The sequence below is a fragment of the Cicer arietinum genome, chromosome 3 (assembly GCF_000331145.2).
Source record: "Cicer arietinum cultivar CDC Frontier isolate Library 1 chromosome 3, Cicar.CDCFrontier_v2.0, whole genome shotgun sequence".
Lineage (NCBI taxonomy): Eukaryota > Viridiplantae > Streptophyta > Magnoliopsida > Fabales > Fabaceae > Cicer > Cicer arietinum.
This window is the reverse complement of record NC_021162.2, coordinates 54,928,338-54,944,597: the sequence shown is the minus strand read 5'-3', so window position 1 is coordinate 54,944,597 and position 16,260 is coordinate 54,928,338. Positions and strand designations below refer to the sequence as shown.

At 28.7% G+C, this 16,260-nt stretch overlaps 1 protein-coding gene across 1 annotated transcript; it reads left to right on the top strand.

Moving 5' to 3' along the window:
• Window positions 1-7,926: 7,926 nt before the first annotated feature.
• Window positions 7,927-11,697, top strand: LOC101504475 (uncharacterized). Its single transcript, XM_004515891.4, has 7 exons — window positions 7,927-8,413; window positions 9,344-9,529; window positions 9,624-9,770; window positions 9,935-10,036; window positions 10,137-10,207; window positions 10,321-10,388; window positions 11,162-11,697. The coding sequence occupies exons 1-7, from the start codon at window positions 8,249-8,251 to the stop codon at window positions 11,398-11,400; spliced, it is 978 nt and encodes a 325-aa protein (XP_004515948.1). The 5' UTR covers window positions 7,927-8,248; the 3' UTR covers window positions 11,401-11,697.
• The last annotated feature ends 4,563 nt before the right edge of the window (window positions 11,698-16,260 follow it).

The following is a 16,260-nucleotide window of genomic DNA, read 5'->3' as shown; positions in this document are numbered from 1 at the left end:
AATAAATTAAGATCACATAAATTAAAAAAGATATAAATAAAAAGTATATAATTACCCTGAATTATATGACGCAAGGAATAACTTATCATTCTCTTTATTTTCCAATAGGATATCTACAACATAATTCTTTACATTAACTGGATCGAGTTTAAACATTGAAAGCTTATGCGGAGACAAGAATGAAAATCTATCTGACAATTTGTGCGTGCACACCAACTTCTCATACAAAAATCTTCAATGAAAATGTCAAATTAAATTAATTATCAATAAATGCAATTAAAAGTAATTTTTATCTTAAATAAAGTATTTTACCTAATGTATAAGCTGATGATAGTAGCATTCAGGTCCTCATGATCGAGAAGTTCGTATATGTGCTCTTTTTCAAGTAATTCTTCATACTCATCTCCGAAAATAGCTTTCTCCATGCTTATGATACGTGAATCGTTGCTATCCATATTCGTTTTTGCTTGTATATCAAGACACGACCCAAATCGAGTAAGGCGTAGATGACTTATTTTAGGAGCAGCAACTGATTTACCCCGATCTAGTTTTTGAATTTTGGCAGCTTTATTACCCTCCAAATTTTGATGTTTTCCAGCTTTATTTTTACCATGAACAACTAATTGTGGTGCGACTTTATTTTGGTAGGTTTGCTGTGCGGGTGGTTTTGATTGAATATGAAAAAATGAGGTTAATCAGTTTGTTAGTTAATTGAATCTTAAAAAAATGACAAACCTGCTAGAATAAATGTGACAAACCTTTTCCCGGTGATGTGACTGACTCGTCGCGGGGAATCTTCTTGTCATTCCCTTTAGACTTTGTATGAATCTAAATATATGTGAAATTAAAGTTAACAACAGAAAAAATCAGTAATTAAATATAATCAATCATAATCATATATCGTACAATTAAATATACATATCAATTAAACATACATTTCAATTGAACATATCTTATACAGGGCATATGATTGTAATATACAGTTGAACCTCATCATCATTGTGTATTGTAGATAACTGATTCATGTGTATTGTAACATACAGTTGAACCTCATCATCATTGTGTAGAATATACAATTATGTCTGCTCCCATTATGTCATTGATATAGTCATTAGTCTCTTTCCAATTATCCTTTTTCCTGATATTCTTCCAGAATGACGAGACATGGGAAGTCATATGGATTCAACATTGGACAGATATTCAGTACAAATTTCAGCATCTTTTTCGACAATGTACCGTTCAATAACACAACCTTCTGTTCGACTTCTTACGTACCCTTTTAGTATTTTCATATATCGTTCTATCGGATACATCCATCTCATATAAGCTGGCCCACAAAGTTGTGTCTCCTTAACAAGATGAATAGTAAGGTGAACCATTATATCAAAAAACGAGGGTGGGAAATACATTTCAAGCTCACACAAAGTAACAACAATTTCCCTCTGCAATGTCGGTAATTTCTGATGATCGATCACTTTACTACAAATTTCCCTAAAGAAGAAACATATTCTAGTTATGGCTCGTCGAACTTTTTCAGGCAAAATGGAACGTATAACTATTGGTAGCAAAAAGCTCCATTAGAATATGACTATCATGGGTCTTCAAACCTTTTAACTTGAGGTCTCTCATACAAACTAAATTTTTAATATTTGAAGAGTATCCTTTTGGAACTTTAACTTCGTGTAGAAATTTACATAAAACAATTTTTTCCTTTCTAAATAGAGTATAAGCGGCTGGAGGTAGATTTGTGCGTATAACCCAATTCATTTCTTATTCCCATATCGACCAAGTCCAATCTTGCATTGATGTCATCTTTAGACTTTCCTGGAACATTGAGTAACGTACCAATAACACTATCAAATACATTTTTTTAATATGCATCACATCGAGGAAATGTCTTATATACAATGACTTCCAATATGGCAATTCAAAGAAAATTGACTTTTTCTTCCACGAAGTTTTGACCAGCTCTCCCGCAAAAGGTTTGCCAAATTTATTGGCCAAACCTTGTACTTTTTCAAGTATTTGATATCCAGTCGGTGCTAAAGGAGCTTTATCTTCCTCTGATTTTCTATTGAATGCATTTTCCACCCACGATATTGATGACTATAAGGTAAAAATCTACGATGTCCAATAGATACATTCTTCTTACAATGTTTCAACCGCATTCAATTTGTACTCTCTTCACATATAGGACATGCACACTGAAATTTAATGCTATATCCTGATAAATTATCATATGTTGGAAAATCATTTATTTTGCCGAACAACATAGCCCTCAAATTGAAACATTCTTTCCTATACCCATCATAAACTTCTACACATGTCTCCCACATATTTTTTTAATCTTCAATTAAAGGAGTGAAGTATACGTCGATATCATTCCTCGGTTGTTTGGGTCCAGAAATTAACATAGACAACATCATAAACTTATGTTTCATACATAACCATGGAGGTAGGTTATAAATCAACAAAATCACAGGCCACATGTTGTGTGAGATGCTTTGAAGACCATGTGAATTCATTCCATTAGTAGAAAGTACAAGTCGTAGATTTTTTGACTCTATCCCAAATTCAGGATACTCGTGATCAATTTTTCCCATTGTGGAGAATCTGTAGGGTGTCCAAACCTTCCATCTCTAATTCTTTCATCTGCATGCCATGCAAGTGTTTTGAATCTTCTTCACTGCGATTCATGCGCCTAAATCTTGGTATTATAGGAAAATACCACACGACTTTTGTTGGAGTAGATTCTTTCTTCTTATATCGAGAGACATTGCATTTCGGACACGAGTTTAGTAATTCATATTCGTTTTGAAATAAAATGCAATCGTTAGGACACGCATGAATCCTTTCGTAACTCATGTCAGTAGAGCACAAAATCCGTTTAGCCTCGTAGGTTAGACTGGGAATTTCTTTATCATCTGGCAACATATCTTTTAAGAGTGTTAATAATTTTGTGAAGCTTTTATCAGACCATCAATTACTCGTTTTTAAGTTGTACAACTTTAATATCCATGATAGTGTTGTGAATTTAGTACAACCATTATTTAATGGTTTCTCTGCATCACTTAACAAACTCTCAAATATTTTAGGACAATCCCGAAGATCTTCTTCAACTGCTTTTGCAATCTCCTCAACTCGGTTCGGCTCATATGTATCTGTGTCGAAATCAGTTGAAGCATATGTTAAACCATTCTCAAAATTAATGTTTCCTTTTTTTTTTCTCACCATGTCTTATCCAACATGTATAGCTTTGATCAATTCATGTCATACTAAATGTTCTTCTAATTCATCTTCTCTAATGCGTTTTCCAAAACAACATTTTAAACAAGGACAAACGTCTCTATTTAGATCTTTTGCATTCTTCACTACAAACTCAACAAACTTCTTCACTTCATTTTCATACTCTTTTGACAATCAATTGGTAGACATCCATTTCTAGTCCATTTTATATGACCTATATAAATACAGTTACACAAATAATAAGTTATTGATAACATTATACCAATATATAGTACACATATCTAATATTGGAAAATGGAAACCAAAGTCCAAGTCTGATTTCAAAATAGAACATATCAACAAATTTTAAAAAGGAATAGATTTTATATGATTTATTATGTAACAATTTATTAGTTTTAGTGACAACAACAAATTAATAAATACAGTACATAAGACAACGTATCCAATTTTTTTTTAAAGGATGAGCAGTATATGGGTGCATAGTAGAGGAGAGGAGGGTTCGTAGAGTAGAGGAGAGGAGGGTTCGTAAATTTGTTTTTATTTATTTAAAGTAAATGATTTTTATTTAAAGTAAATGATTTTACAGTGCTTGTATAATAAGCGCTCTAATAGGTCCTTTAATTATTTGAAAGCGCAAGTCTTTTATAGGTTTTACAGCGTTTGTCAAAAAAGCGCTTTAAGAGCTATGTATCATAAGGTGTGAGCGCTATATTTTACAGCCCTTATGTTTAAAGCGCTCCAAAAGCTCTGTAAACACATTATGCGAGAGCGTTTCAGTTTACGGCGTTTTTGAAAAAGCGTTGTAAAAGTTTTGTAAACTTTATGTACAAGTGTTATGTGACCCTATATATGACCCTACAACAGTTGTATCCTCCGTTATTTTTAAAATATTATACAATAGCGTTTGTATTTAATAAGCGCTATAAAAGACGCGCTATAAAATGTCATTTTTTACGTAGTGCATATTTATTTTTTCATTTTTGTATTAATTGATAATATAATCAATAAATAGCTAAAAATATTAATTAATATTAATATAAATTAATTAAAAAAATTACAAAATATTATAGATTGAATAGTGTTGTGGGTAACATTTGTAAAATGTTTTAACCACTCTAGTATTGTAGCCTATTCACTCCCTCCTATATTGTTTACTTGTTGATTATTTATTTTGCCGACAGCTCCTTCTATTTTGCAGCCACTTTTATTTATTAATATATAAATTAATAGCATATATACGAGTTGTTTAAACATTGTAGCACATTCACATTTTAAGATGTCCACACTCAATTTTTTTTTCATGATATACTCAAATTTTATTTATTTTCTAAAAATAAAATACAATTAAGTATATTAAAAATAACATAGATGTTAGAAACAAAGTACATAATATATACATACCATATCAGTTATCCAATTATAATCTAAAATAATATTCGAATATTACCGATAATTCTACTGAATTTATATAACCTTTTTAGTAATTTTTTAATTTTAATTAATTTTATATTTTTATTAATTTATATTAATATTTCTAATTATTTATTTATTATTGTTTGTGTAAATATTATTAATATAAAAAAATGAAAGAATATATATATATATATAGAAGGCCGCATCCCCATGCACATATGCGACCAATTATTATCCTTAATTTTGTATTTTTTTTAATTCACATCACATATTGAGAATGCAAGCTCTTAAAGGAAAAAAAAAATTAATATATTATTTTTTAAAGTAAAATATTTTAGAGTTTTTAAAATAATATAAAGAAAAGAAATCCACATGACTAAAGAATGTCGAGTTTTTTTCTATGATAAAAGAAATGCATAGTTAAGACACCAAAAATAGCATAAATAAATTAAAAGACAAAATAAATTAAGAAACAAATTATATAATTTATCCATAAGCTATAGCGTTAACAACGTTATAAAACTATAATTAACTAGTGAGAACCCAAACGAGATCTTGGTTAAATTTTAAACAAAAAAATATTTATTTTATGTATCAATAATAAATATTTATTTTATATTTTTTAATATTTAACAATGACAAATATTTTTCTTGTGTTTGTTTATGTGACAACAAAAATATTTGCCCATTGTTTTTTTTGATATTTATGAGTTTCAAATCTTTGTCCCGTATTTTTTATGTATCAATAAAAAATGTGATTATTTATAAATATTTATCCTATATTTTTTAATATTTATTAATTAAAAATATTTATTTTATGTATGAGTAGTAAATATATGTACTATTATTTTTTATATTTATCATTAACAAATATTTGTCCCACATATTTTTATGTGTAGTAATCATCACATGTATCTAGAAAATCAAAATAAATCCATACATTTTAATTATACAGAGACAATCATGTAAAAATATCATAGATACAATCATTCAAAATAGTTATAACTATAAGATGTATATAGTTTATAATCATCTCCTGATTTACTAAAATTACATAACATATTAATTTTTAAACAAATATAAAACATATCACAAAATACATAAGTTCCTAAACATCTTTATTGATGCAAGATTGCATCATCTGATTCTAGATCCAGCCTTAGTCCCTTTCAGCTGCTATAATACATAAGAAAATATGAAGTTAGATAATAATCTCAGTGAATTCAAAAAACGGAAGGGTAGTTCAAAAAAAAATTCTTTCTTCAATTAATGCATCATAAGAAATACTTAATTAAAGGAGGCGATCTAACTCTAACCAGAGGTAACACGACCAAAGTAAGATTTAGAACAAAGGCAACACAACTAAAGTATAATTCGATCCAGAGGCAATGCAACCAAAGTAAGATTCGGAACAAAGGCCACACAACTAAAGTACAATTCGATCCAGAAAACAACGTGGCCAAGGAAGACTTGGGTCAAAGGCATCATGACCAGAGGAAGACTTGGTTTAGAGGTAGCATGATCAGAAGAAGACTTGGAACAAAGGCAATATGACCAAAGGAAGACTTGGATCAGAGGTAGCGTGACTAGAGGAAGACTTAGATTAAAGGCAACATGATCATAGGAAGCCATAAGGAAGGGAAATCAGAGGCAAAACTAATTAGAAGCAGCAAAACGCATCAGAGGCAAAACTGATTAGAAACATAAAACACATTAATTTAGTAATTAGTGTATTACATTTAACCTTCATTACATCGAACTCCATCACATCATAAATATTTACACAACCATATGCAATAATGAATGAGTTTTGATGAACTAATACAAACTTTCAACATTTCCTACATACTAAACCTTTCATTTTTCCTCAATCTAGGTTTTCTAAGAATCCCATCATTTTAAACCCATAAATAATTCCAATAGTAGAAGAACTTAGATTTTAATCCAAAAATTCATATGCGAAAGGTGGAATTTGTTATGGGAAAAGAACTCACAGTTTGTCGAGAAAATTCCTTTAATTCGAGCTGGGTTGTGGGAGACATCTGCCCAATCAAAACTCTCAATTTCTTCTGTCTTTTATGCTTATTTTCAGATTTGGAGATTTCCCAATCTACTTTTTATTTTTATTTTTTATCTTTCTTTAATTATGTTTAGATTGATTAATGGATCTTGAAAGGAGAAAATGCCCATGCAAGGGGTTAAAGCGAAGATCAATGACTTCAAATGACTATTACTTTTGAGGGAATTTAGAAAGAAGTGGAAAATGGATGAATGAAGGAGACAATGAACTGTAATCAGGTGATGATGTTTTTATAATGTTTTGACAGTGTGAAACGGGAAATAAAGGTGGAAGATTAACTAGTACTCCTGAGTGAAGGAGAAAGAGAGAAAAATAAAGGTGGTATGTAACATATGTTCCTTCTGTGCCACTTAGAATTGTTAATATTAAAAGTATACGTTCCTGCGGGGATCTCAACAATCACTTGTTTTGATCATTTTGAACTAAGAGAAAATTACTTTCTTGTTTCCACTTTGAACATAAGTCAACTATTACTAAAAATAGAATATTAATATTTAATTATATTTCTAAAATTAATTTATTATTTTAAGTTTAAAAATATTTTTCTAATGGTAGGAGAGGATTGTTACATTGTGCACTAGTTATAAAAATTTATCATGTTGTTTTAATATTTGTCCTTTATGTTTCTATGTATGAGTAACAAATATTTGTTTATGTATTTTTTTATATTTATTTAATTGAAAAAATATTTCTTATATTTTTTTTATACAATAATTATAAATATTTATTTCTATTTTTTTTAATATCTATCAATGATATATTTAGTGTATCCTATTATTTTTTACAAATATGCTCTACGTAGTTTTTTTAAAAAAGAATTAGTGAGATTTCATTTTCTAATTTTATTCTTAATTTCTAAAAACCTTTTTTCTTAAAAAAAAAAAACCATACCTTTTTTGTCAAAAGAAAAAAAACTTTTAAAAATGTTGAATTTTTGGTAGTTATTTTTTTATAAGGTAGTTATAATTTTCTTATATTAAAGATAAGTTATTGATTTGTGTCCCTTAAAATTTGCAATTAAAATTATGTAAGACAATATTAATTTTTTAATAGCTATTTTTTTTATATTGTTGACACCACGGTTAATAATAATTAGAAAAATAGAAAACAAATATATCATAGTTAAAAAATATTGCATCTTGTTTCGTTGACACACTAAGCACGCGAAAATAGTGTAGGCACAATTTGTGGAAAGAAAAAACAAACACCACAAACAGCATGCGGTCCAACTCCGAAAAACCCTAATTCAAATTCTCGCTCTTGCCGTTCACGTCATTCTTAAACCCTACACCGGCTTTTACTTTCACTCTTATTATTATTATTACTTTCATTTTTTTTCCCCTTAGTTTCCATACGCCTTCGCCTTATGTACATAAACAAAACAAAAAATATGTTTTGACCGTTCCTTTCAATTCTTCGCTCACCGCTCTCTGATTCCTTCTCCAGAAGACACATTACAAGGAAAGAGGGTTTTTACTTTTTTTAGTTTAATTATTTTTGGGGGCGAGAATGGAAGCACGAGTGGCGGGGACGGTAGTTGAAGGTGGACAAAGAGTTTTAAATAATCAACAATCTCAGATTGGAACGGTTTCTCAGCTTGTTGCCGGTGGTTTGGCTGGTGCTTTTGGAAAGACCTGCACTGCTCCTCTTTCGCGACTCACAATTCTTTTTCAGGTTTTTTTTCTTCTGTAAATTGAATGAATGTGTTTTAGTATGTTTCACAGAAATATCATAAAGTAGTTATAAAACAAGTTAATTTTACATATTTTTGAGAAAACAAGTTAATTAGATATAATACTTATAAGGCGATGCGCGTGTGTTTAGTTTTTATGGTGATGAAAATTAATTTTGTAAATTTGATTTTCTATTAATTTTGGATACATTCATGTGGTTCGACATTAGATTTGGGGCTAAAAAACTTATTTAGAAGCAAAACTCTAATTTGGAAAATACCAAAATCAAGGGGGATTAGATGCTATATATTGGAACTTCTTAAAAATCATGGTGGTAGAGCTCTAAACTGACGTTGGCGGTTGCCCACTGCTCAACCAAACACTCTACCAGCTTCAAGTTACAATCTGTTTTAGTGGCTAAATCAATTTTATTCAGAATGACCGAAGATATTAATTTAATCCAAATATGCATTAAACATTAAGAATAAGTAGTTGAGTTGTACTTAAGAGTCTAGCATCGACAAAATACAGTGACAGTGTCATTTATCAGCAAGTGCTTCTGCTACTGGTGGTTTAATGCTTTGAATTGAAACTTCTGTTTGCATATTAAGGTTGTTTTGAAGGCACCTTTATCACTAGACTAATAGATGGCTTTTTTAAGGCAAGAGTGATTCAAAGTTTAGCCTATTATTTCTATAGCTTGATTGTTTTGTCGAAACATTGAAGAGATTGTCTGCTGCTAATGATTCATGATTGCATTTTTGTATGTTATAACTTGTGTTCTTTATGTATAATGACATTTCATAATAATACTAAAATTTAATGTATTTTGATTGTTTCATTACGAATGTTTGAAAAATCCTTGTTAATTCTGATGCAGTTCTTCCAACTGGTGTTTATCTGAATAATTTTTGTGCCTTAACTTTATCAGGTGCATGGTATGCATTTTGATGTGGGCCATGTTGCAGCACTGAGTAAGCCCAGCATGTTGTATGAGGCTCAACGTATTGTCAATGAAGAAGGATTTAGAGCATTTTGGAAAGGCAATTTGGTGACAATAGCTCATCGTCTCCCTTATTCTGCAGTCAATTTCTACACCTATGAATGCTACAAGAATGTAAGCTCTGATGCTTTCTGCTAAAAAAAGCTCATGTTCCTTGAGTATGAATACATCTCACCGTCCTTTTGTTGTCTTGTTTGTTGTCTTGCAGCTATTGCATTCTGTTATGGGGGAGAATCATAGAGGAAATGCTAGTTCTGACGTCTTTGTGCATTTTGTCAGTGGTGGTTTGTCAGGCATGACGGCTGCTTCGTCCTTATATCCTTTGGATTTAGTAAGAACACGGCTTGCAGCACAGGTAATTGCCACTTTTTGTTAGTTGAATTTTTTGAGACTATTTTTACGATTGATTAATGTCTTAGCTATATGTTAAATGGCACCTATCCCATTTATAACAACTCTTTTGTTTGTGAGTTTATTTTTACTGAAAGTCGAGACTCATATGCTACGTTTCCACTGCAGAGAAATGTGATATACTACAGGGGAATCTCACATGCGTTTAGTACCATTTGCAGAGAAGAAGGATTTTTTGGCATGTATAAGGGACTTGGTGCAACGTTGTTGGTGTGTTTATCATGCATTTTTAGTTCCTCTTTTTTGCTTCGTTTTTGTTGATTCCTGCTTATCTTACAACTGACATTACTACTTATTTTGTATTGTGCAGGGTGTTGGGCCTAGCATAGCTCTAAGTTTTTCCGTTTACGAGAGCTTGCGCTCTTTTTGGAAATCTCAAAGGTGAATGAATATCTGTACTTGCACTGGATTGAGGTGCTCTTTATACCGGAAGGTTACTTCCTACCGCATTTTATTTTATAAATATTTATGGCTATACTTTTTTTTTAATTTAGGCCGGATGATTCTACTGCCATGGTCAGTCTTGCTTGTGGAAGTCTTTCAGGCATTGTATCATCAACAGGTGGGTGCTTATTGGCTGTTGCTACCTCTAATCTCTAAAATGTCTTAAAAGAAAAAACAAAATATTCTATATCCAGTTTCAGCTATGATGCATGTCTTTTGTTTTGCCGACCTAATCATGCTAACTAATGATATTCTCAAATATATTTGTTTAGCTTATCATAACAATTTTTGTGTGCATATGAATAGTGTAATAATTGAATTTGCCTTTTAAAATAAAATAGCTTTTCATAACAAATTAACAATTGCATGTGATTGTTGAATACTCGTTTTGTGCTGTTGGAAGTTCTTGCTTTGTGACTTAATGCAGCTTGTTTTATGATGTTAGCTGTCTTTCTTGCATGATGCATATGTGTGATTGAGAAACCCTTGTAAAAAAAAAGAATGAATTCAAATAGAACTGGTACATAAGAACTAGCCTCGAAGAAACAACCAGGCTGACTCTGTGTAAACCAGGAATGCATAAACAGAAACAACTAATAGACAATAGAATGGCATTCAATAATTTTGTTTAGCTTATAATAAAAATCGGTGTAAACACATTTGATGTTGTTGGAAGTTGCATGCTTGGTGAGTTAATGCGTTGCATGATGCACAAGTGCCCTCGTTTGAAAAACATTATGCTTTCGTAGTTTATAAAATCAATTTGTTAGCTAGTGTAAGAACTTATTGTCAATATCAATTTACTTTTCCCACATTTTATTGCAATTTCCACATTTCCATGATTCATTCTTACTTAATCTTGTGCAATTAATTGTCTCTTGTAACTTGCAGCAACTTTTCCATTGGATCTTGTAAGGCGAAGGATGCAGTTGGAGGGAGTTGGTGGTCGAGCACGTGTCTATAATACCAGTTTGTTCGGGACATTTGGTCACATATTTCGGAATGAAGGGATAAGAGGTTTGTATAGAGGCATTTTGCCGGAGTACTACAAGGTTGTTCCTGGTGTAGGCATTGTCTTTATGACTTATGAGACATTGAAGAGTCTTCTATCTAGCATTCAAAGTCATTAGCCCACTTTTTCCCCTAATATATGATATGATACCCATAACTTTAGTCATATACTTGCTAGGAAATTTTGTGGTGTTGGATTTCATACTGGTAGCCATTGACTCATTTTTTTGTCTGCGTATAGGTAGTTATAGTTGAGAATGAGTAACACATGTACCCATGCGAAGTTTAGGTTGAAATCTTTGTAGTTAATAAGAACAATAGTTATCTTTTTTTTTTTTGGATCATGCCACGTTTTAGATTTTCTCCAAGACAAAACTTGGAAGCCACAATTTATACGAGTATTAGCATTTTATATACTTGTAACAAAATGCCCCGTATATTTTGGTCAGTTCTTGCGTAATTTTTAAAATGCCCCATTCTACTAACTTTGTCTCACAACGAATGATCAATTAAAATATTTCATATTGTTTTTGTAATAAAATATAAATATTTCATATTATTTTTTGGAAGAAAATATAAACAAAATTGATGTATTTAATATAAAATTTGTACAAGTATATTAACTTTGTTCATTCATTTTTGTTTATATTTATATAAGAGTAAAAATTAAAAAAAGTATAAAAATTTTATTAAATTATCTTTTATCATATATAAGATAATGAATTGAAATATTTCCTATTATTTTTGGAAGAAAATATAAACAAAATTGATGTATTTAATATAAAATTTGTACAAATATATTAACTTTGTTCATTCATTCTTATTTATATTTATGAATAAAAATTAAAAAAAAAGTATAATAAATTTATTAAATTATCTTTTATCATATATAAGATAATGAATTGAAAGTAATGAACGTAGTATTAGGTGGTATAATTACAAAAAGATAATGATTATATTAAAAAATGGAAACGATAATTTGTTTTAGGATAATTTTTTTTCTTCTTCCAAATGAATCATTTCTTGTAAAACTGTGAGAGTATTAAATAGCATTTTTTAAATTGCAAGGGAAAGGGATTCAGTCCAAATTGGGTCCACACGCCCTAATCCCATCACATCCTGAGGACCTGATCAGTGAGGTCATTCATATATTCCACCTCCAGCATCTAATTTCACAAAATCATGTTCCTTTTGGGATTTTGTATCATTGCGTGTGTATTCTGATTTTTGTTGTTTTTTATTTCCTTCAAAAAATCGAGACACATTTGATGAAATTATGATTGATGTGAAACATTACATCACATTGTGTATGAGAAAAGGATGGTTACAGGCAAATTGAATGAACAATTTTAAGATTTAATTGCATTTTTAGGCTTTTTACTTTTATCAATTTGTGATTTTAAAAATATAATACTTTTAGTCTTTTATTTTAATTAATATTCGTGAAATTGTAATAAAATCTTCTAAAAATTTAATTTTAATTTTTTTTATTTTTATAATTTAATTAATAATATATCGATAATTAATGTATTTACATGATTTTATATCTTAAAATCGTATGTCACATTATTTAAAATATGTCAAATTTTTATTTTTTATTTCAAAAAAGTAAAAGAGGTGCCAAAATTGTTGGCTTTTAGATAGGAGGACAAATTTTATGAATTCGTAAAAATAAAAGAACTAAGACCGTAATAAAGTCAAATTTATATTACTTGATGAATAAATAAATATATAAAAATGACGTCTTCAAATAATTGGTTACTAGGTGCGATACACAATCAAACATAAATTAGAGAGTTCACCTAAATAGAATTTGTGTGGTTGATATATACAATTTTCTCAAAGGAATTAGTTTCAAATTCATCTTATGAACTTGGGAATCTAGGGAGTGAGTACTATATCATATATCTTATATATCTATTTTTTATTCGAAATGAGATTAAGCTTGATCAGAGTGTCCGATTGAAGTAGTCTAACAAATTTTATATAGAGTTTAATACTATATTAGAATTTCCATTAGACTAAACTCAAGCAGGCATGGTTAAAGTTTGGTTTAGCGTCTATTTAGTTCAATAGAGAGGAGGAGAGATGAAAAAGGGAAAATACTAAGTAGAAGCATGTTTAGTTTAAAAGAAAGGGATCAATTTCTTTAATGTTTTTGTATTTGGTTCAAAGGAATGAAGGAGATTTTAAATAGATAAAACACTATTTTAGTCCATGAAAGTGTAGTGAAATGTCACGTCAATTCCTAACTTAGTCAAAAACCTAATATAGTTTGAATCATCAAAATTCTAGTCAATTTAATACTTGAGATTATAATGGTAAATGACTATTTTGATTGTAAGTTATATCTTTTGAATAGTTTTATGATAGTAAATTGTATTTTTTAGGGAATATTTTGCTAATTCGATGACTAATTTGAGTATTTGATAAGTGATAGTGTCCTACACTTTCAAGAACTAAAATGGTATTTTACTCGATTTTTAAATAGTGTTTATGTTGTTTTGGTTCTCTCCCTTCTAAATTTCTCAAAATAGAGAGAGAAAAAAAATGAACTATAGGAGAAATTTTGGCTCCATCTCCTCTCTTCTTAAATATTGAACAAAACATAAAAACATAAAAATACTAGATTTATATACGCGCATTGCGCGGGTTTTCCCATAAAATTAATTTAATTTTTTTAAAATTATTTGCAGAATTAAAAGTGTTAATTTTGAGTGAAAAATCATATTTTAAATAGATATGTTGTACAATATCAACATGTTAGAGGTTGAGTTCGGAGATATATAAAATTATTTTGATATTGTAAACTAAGATTTAGTGAAAGATTTAATTATTTATGACAATGACAATTGATGCTCGAAATCGTTACAAGTTTAACAAACTTGTGTTATGACAATGAAATATATATTCCATAATCATAATTAAGGTATCTATTTATGCAAATGACAGAAATCTTATTTCCAATGTTATATATTTAATAATATTACATAAGCTTAAAGTTTTGATTTCATTATAATAAAATAAACACAATAAAATAGAAATAAAAATTAACATGCATAAAAATAAATTAGTAGAGTTATTTAGTGTCATGGGTTTACTTAAATTTATTTTGGTGTCAATTATCTCACTAACCAAACTAAGTTTAAGAATTTATATATAGAATTTTTTTTCCGTCTTGGAGTAGTATCCTCTAGAAACAATAACATAACAACTAATCATTAATCATTACACTACAATCATATAGAAAATTTGTATACTTATCAAACATGAAATGCAAAAGTACAACCAAATCACAGTACAAAACCATAAAAAATAATTATTTTAAGAATGAGATAACGTTGTCATGGTAGCTATCCAATTGAAGAGAACACCAATTTTACTTCTTCAATGCAAGAAGTCTAAACTAACAAATCTCAATAGAGGCTTGAAATTGAAAAACACAAATGTAAACTGATAAATTTGATCCCTACAAGAAATTACAAAGAATTTTAAATGCAATCTCTTATAAATTGAAGTTTTGATTTTATATAAGATTGATGCAATACAATGTGTGGCGAACTGGCAATACAAATTGTGACAATTGCAATACGGTAAAAATTGATGAATTACCAAATATGATTAATACAATACTTGGTTTAGAATAAACAATAATTCAATTTACAAATAAGATGAATGAATTGATTATTTAAAATTTATGTTACAAATTGATTGAGAAATTAAAGGAACACATTGATGATAATACATTAACGTGATTAATGTTAACAAACTTATTAAAGAATTACGAGTGACTTAAAAATTAATTAGTAGATATATTTAACTTTAGAAAACAAAGAAGTTTAGTGAGAACAAATTTTTTTTTTACAAAACAAAGAAATTTAGTAACAGAAAAGTGAAAACAATAATCACATGCATTGATATATTAAATAACCAAAAATGATCAAAATAAATTGTCTTTATGAATATGAATGATAAAATATTCTAAGGAATGAATATAAAATAGAATTTCGAAAGGATGAATGATTATAGAGAGTGAACATCATATTTTTAGGATGTGGAATAAATTTGAGTAGGTGACACATAAATAGATGATGTGTCAATGGAGAGAAGGTTGGGTTTTTTTTAATATATTACTAGATGTTAATCCACATATAATTTAATATATTAGTGAGTATAAAATAACAATAATATGTAATTTAAAAGTAATGTTATTTTTGTATTTGAGTAGAATATACTTGAGCGTTATATATTTTTTAATAACTATTATAAGAAAAGAAAAAGGTAAAACGTTGTTGATTAATACAATACATGCAAAGTATATTAAAATGTGATACTATTCATAACATTTTACAACTTGTTTGCTCTAATAATATATTTGTTATATAATTATGCATTACTTTATTCTTAAAGTTGTATAGTTATCTGAGTTAATTATGGTGAAATTTATCAATTTTTCTAAGACAAAAAAGTTATACATTTAACTATAATATGTTATTCATTTTATATAATTTAAATTAGTTTTGAAATATTAGATTTATAAATTTATGTACTTTTTGACCTTTTCAATTTTATATTCTCATCGTAATTTTGTCAATCTCACCGTCAATCTAAGCGTACTAAATGATATTATTTGCCTTATAATTTATTGCAACATTCATTTGCGAGTGGTAGTTTGTTAAAAAACAATGAAACAATTCTTCATGTATCCAAATATAAGTGGTATAAATGGAAAGAACACTACAAAACAAAATATAAATTTACTAAGCTTCAAAAACCATAAATGATAACAATGTTTTTTACCTATTAAAAATGTTAGTTAAACAAAATTGTCAAGCCAAATAAAAATCCAATATAGAATGTAACCAAATTCAATAGTTATGGTATTTTAGATGGATAACATATTCAATTACTTTAACTATTGTTTCGTCTAAATAATTAGAATGTGAAATAAAATTTTCAAATAGTTATTTAACACAATC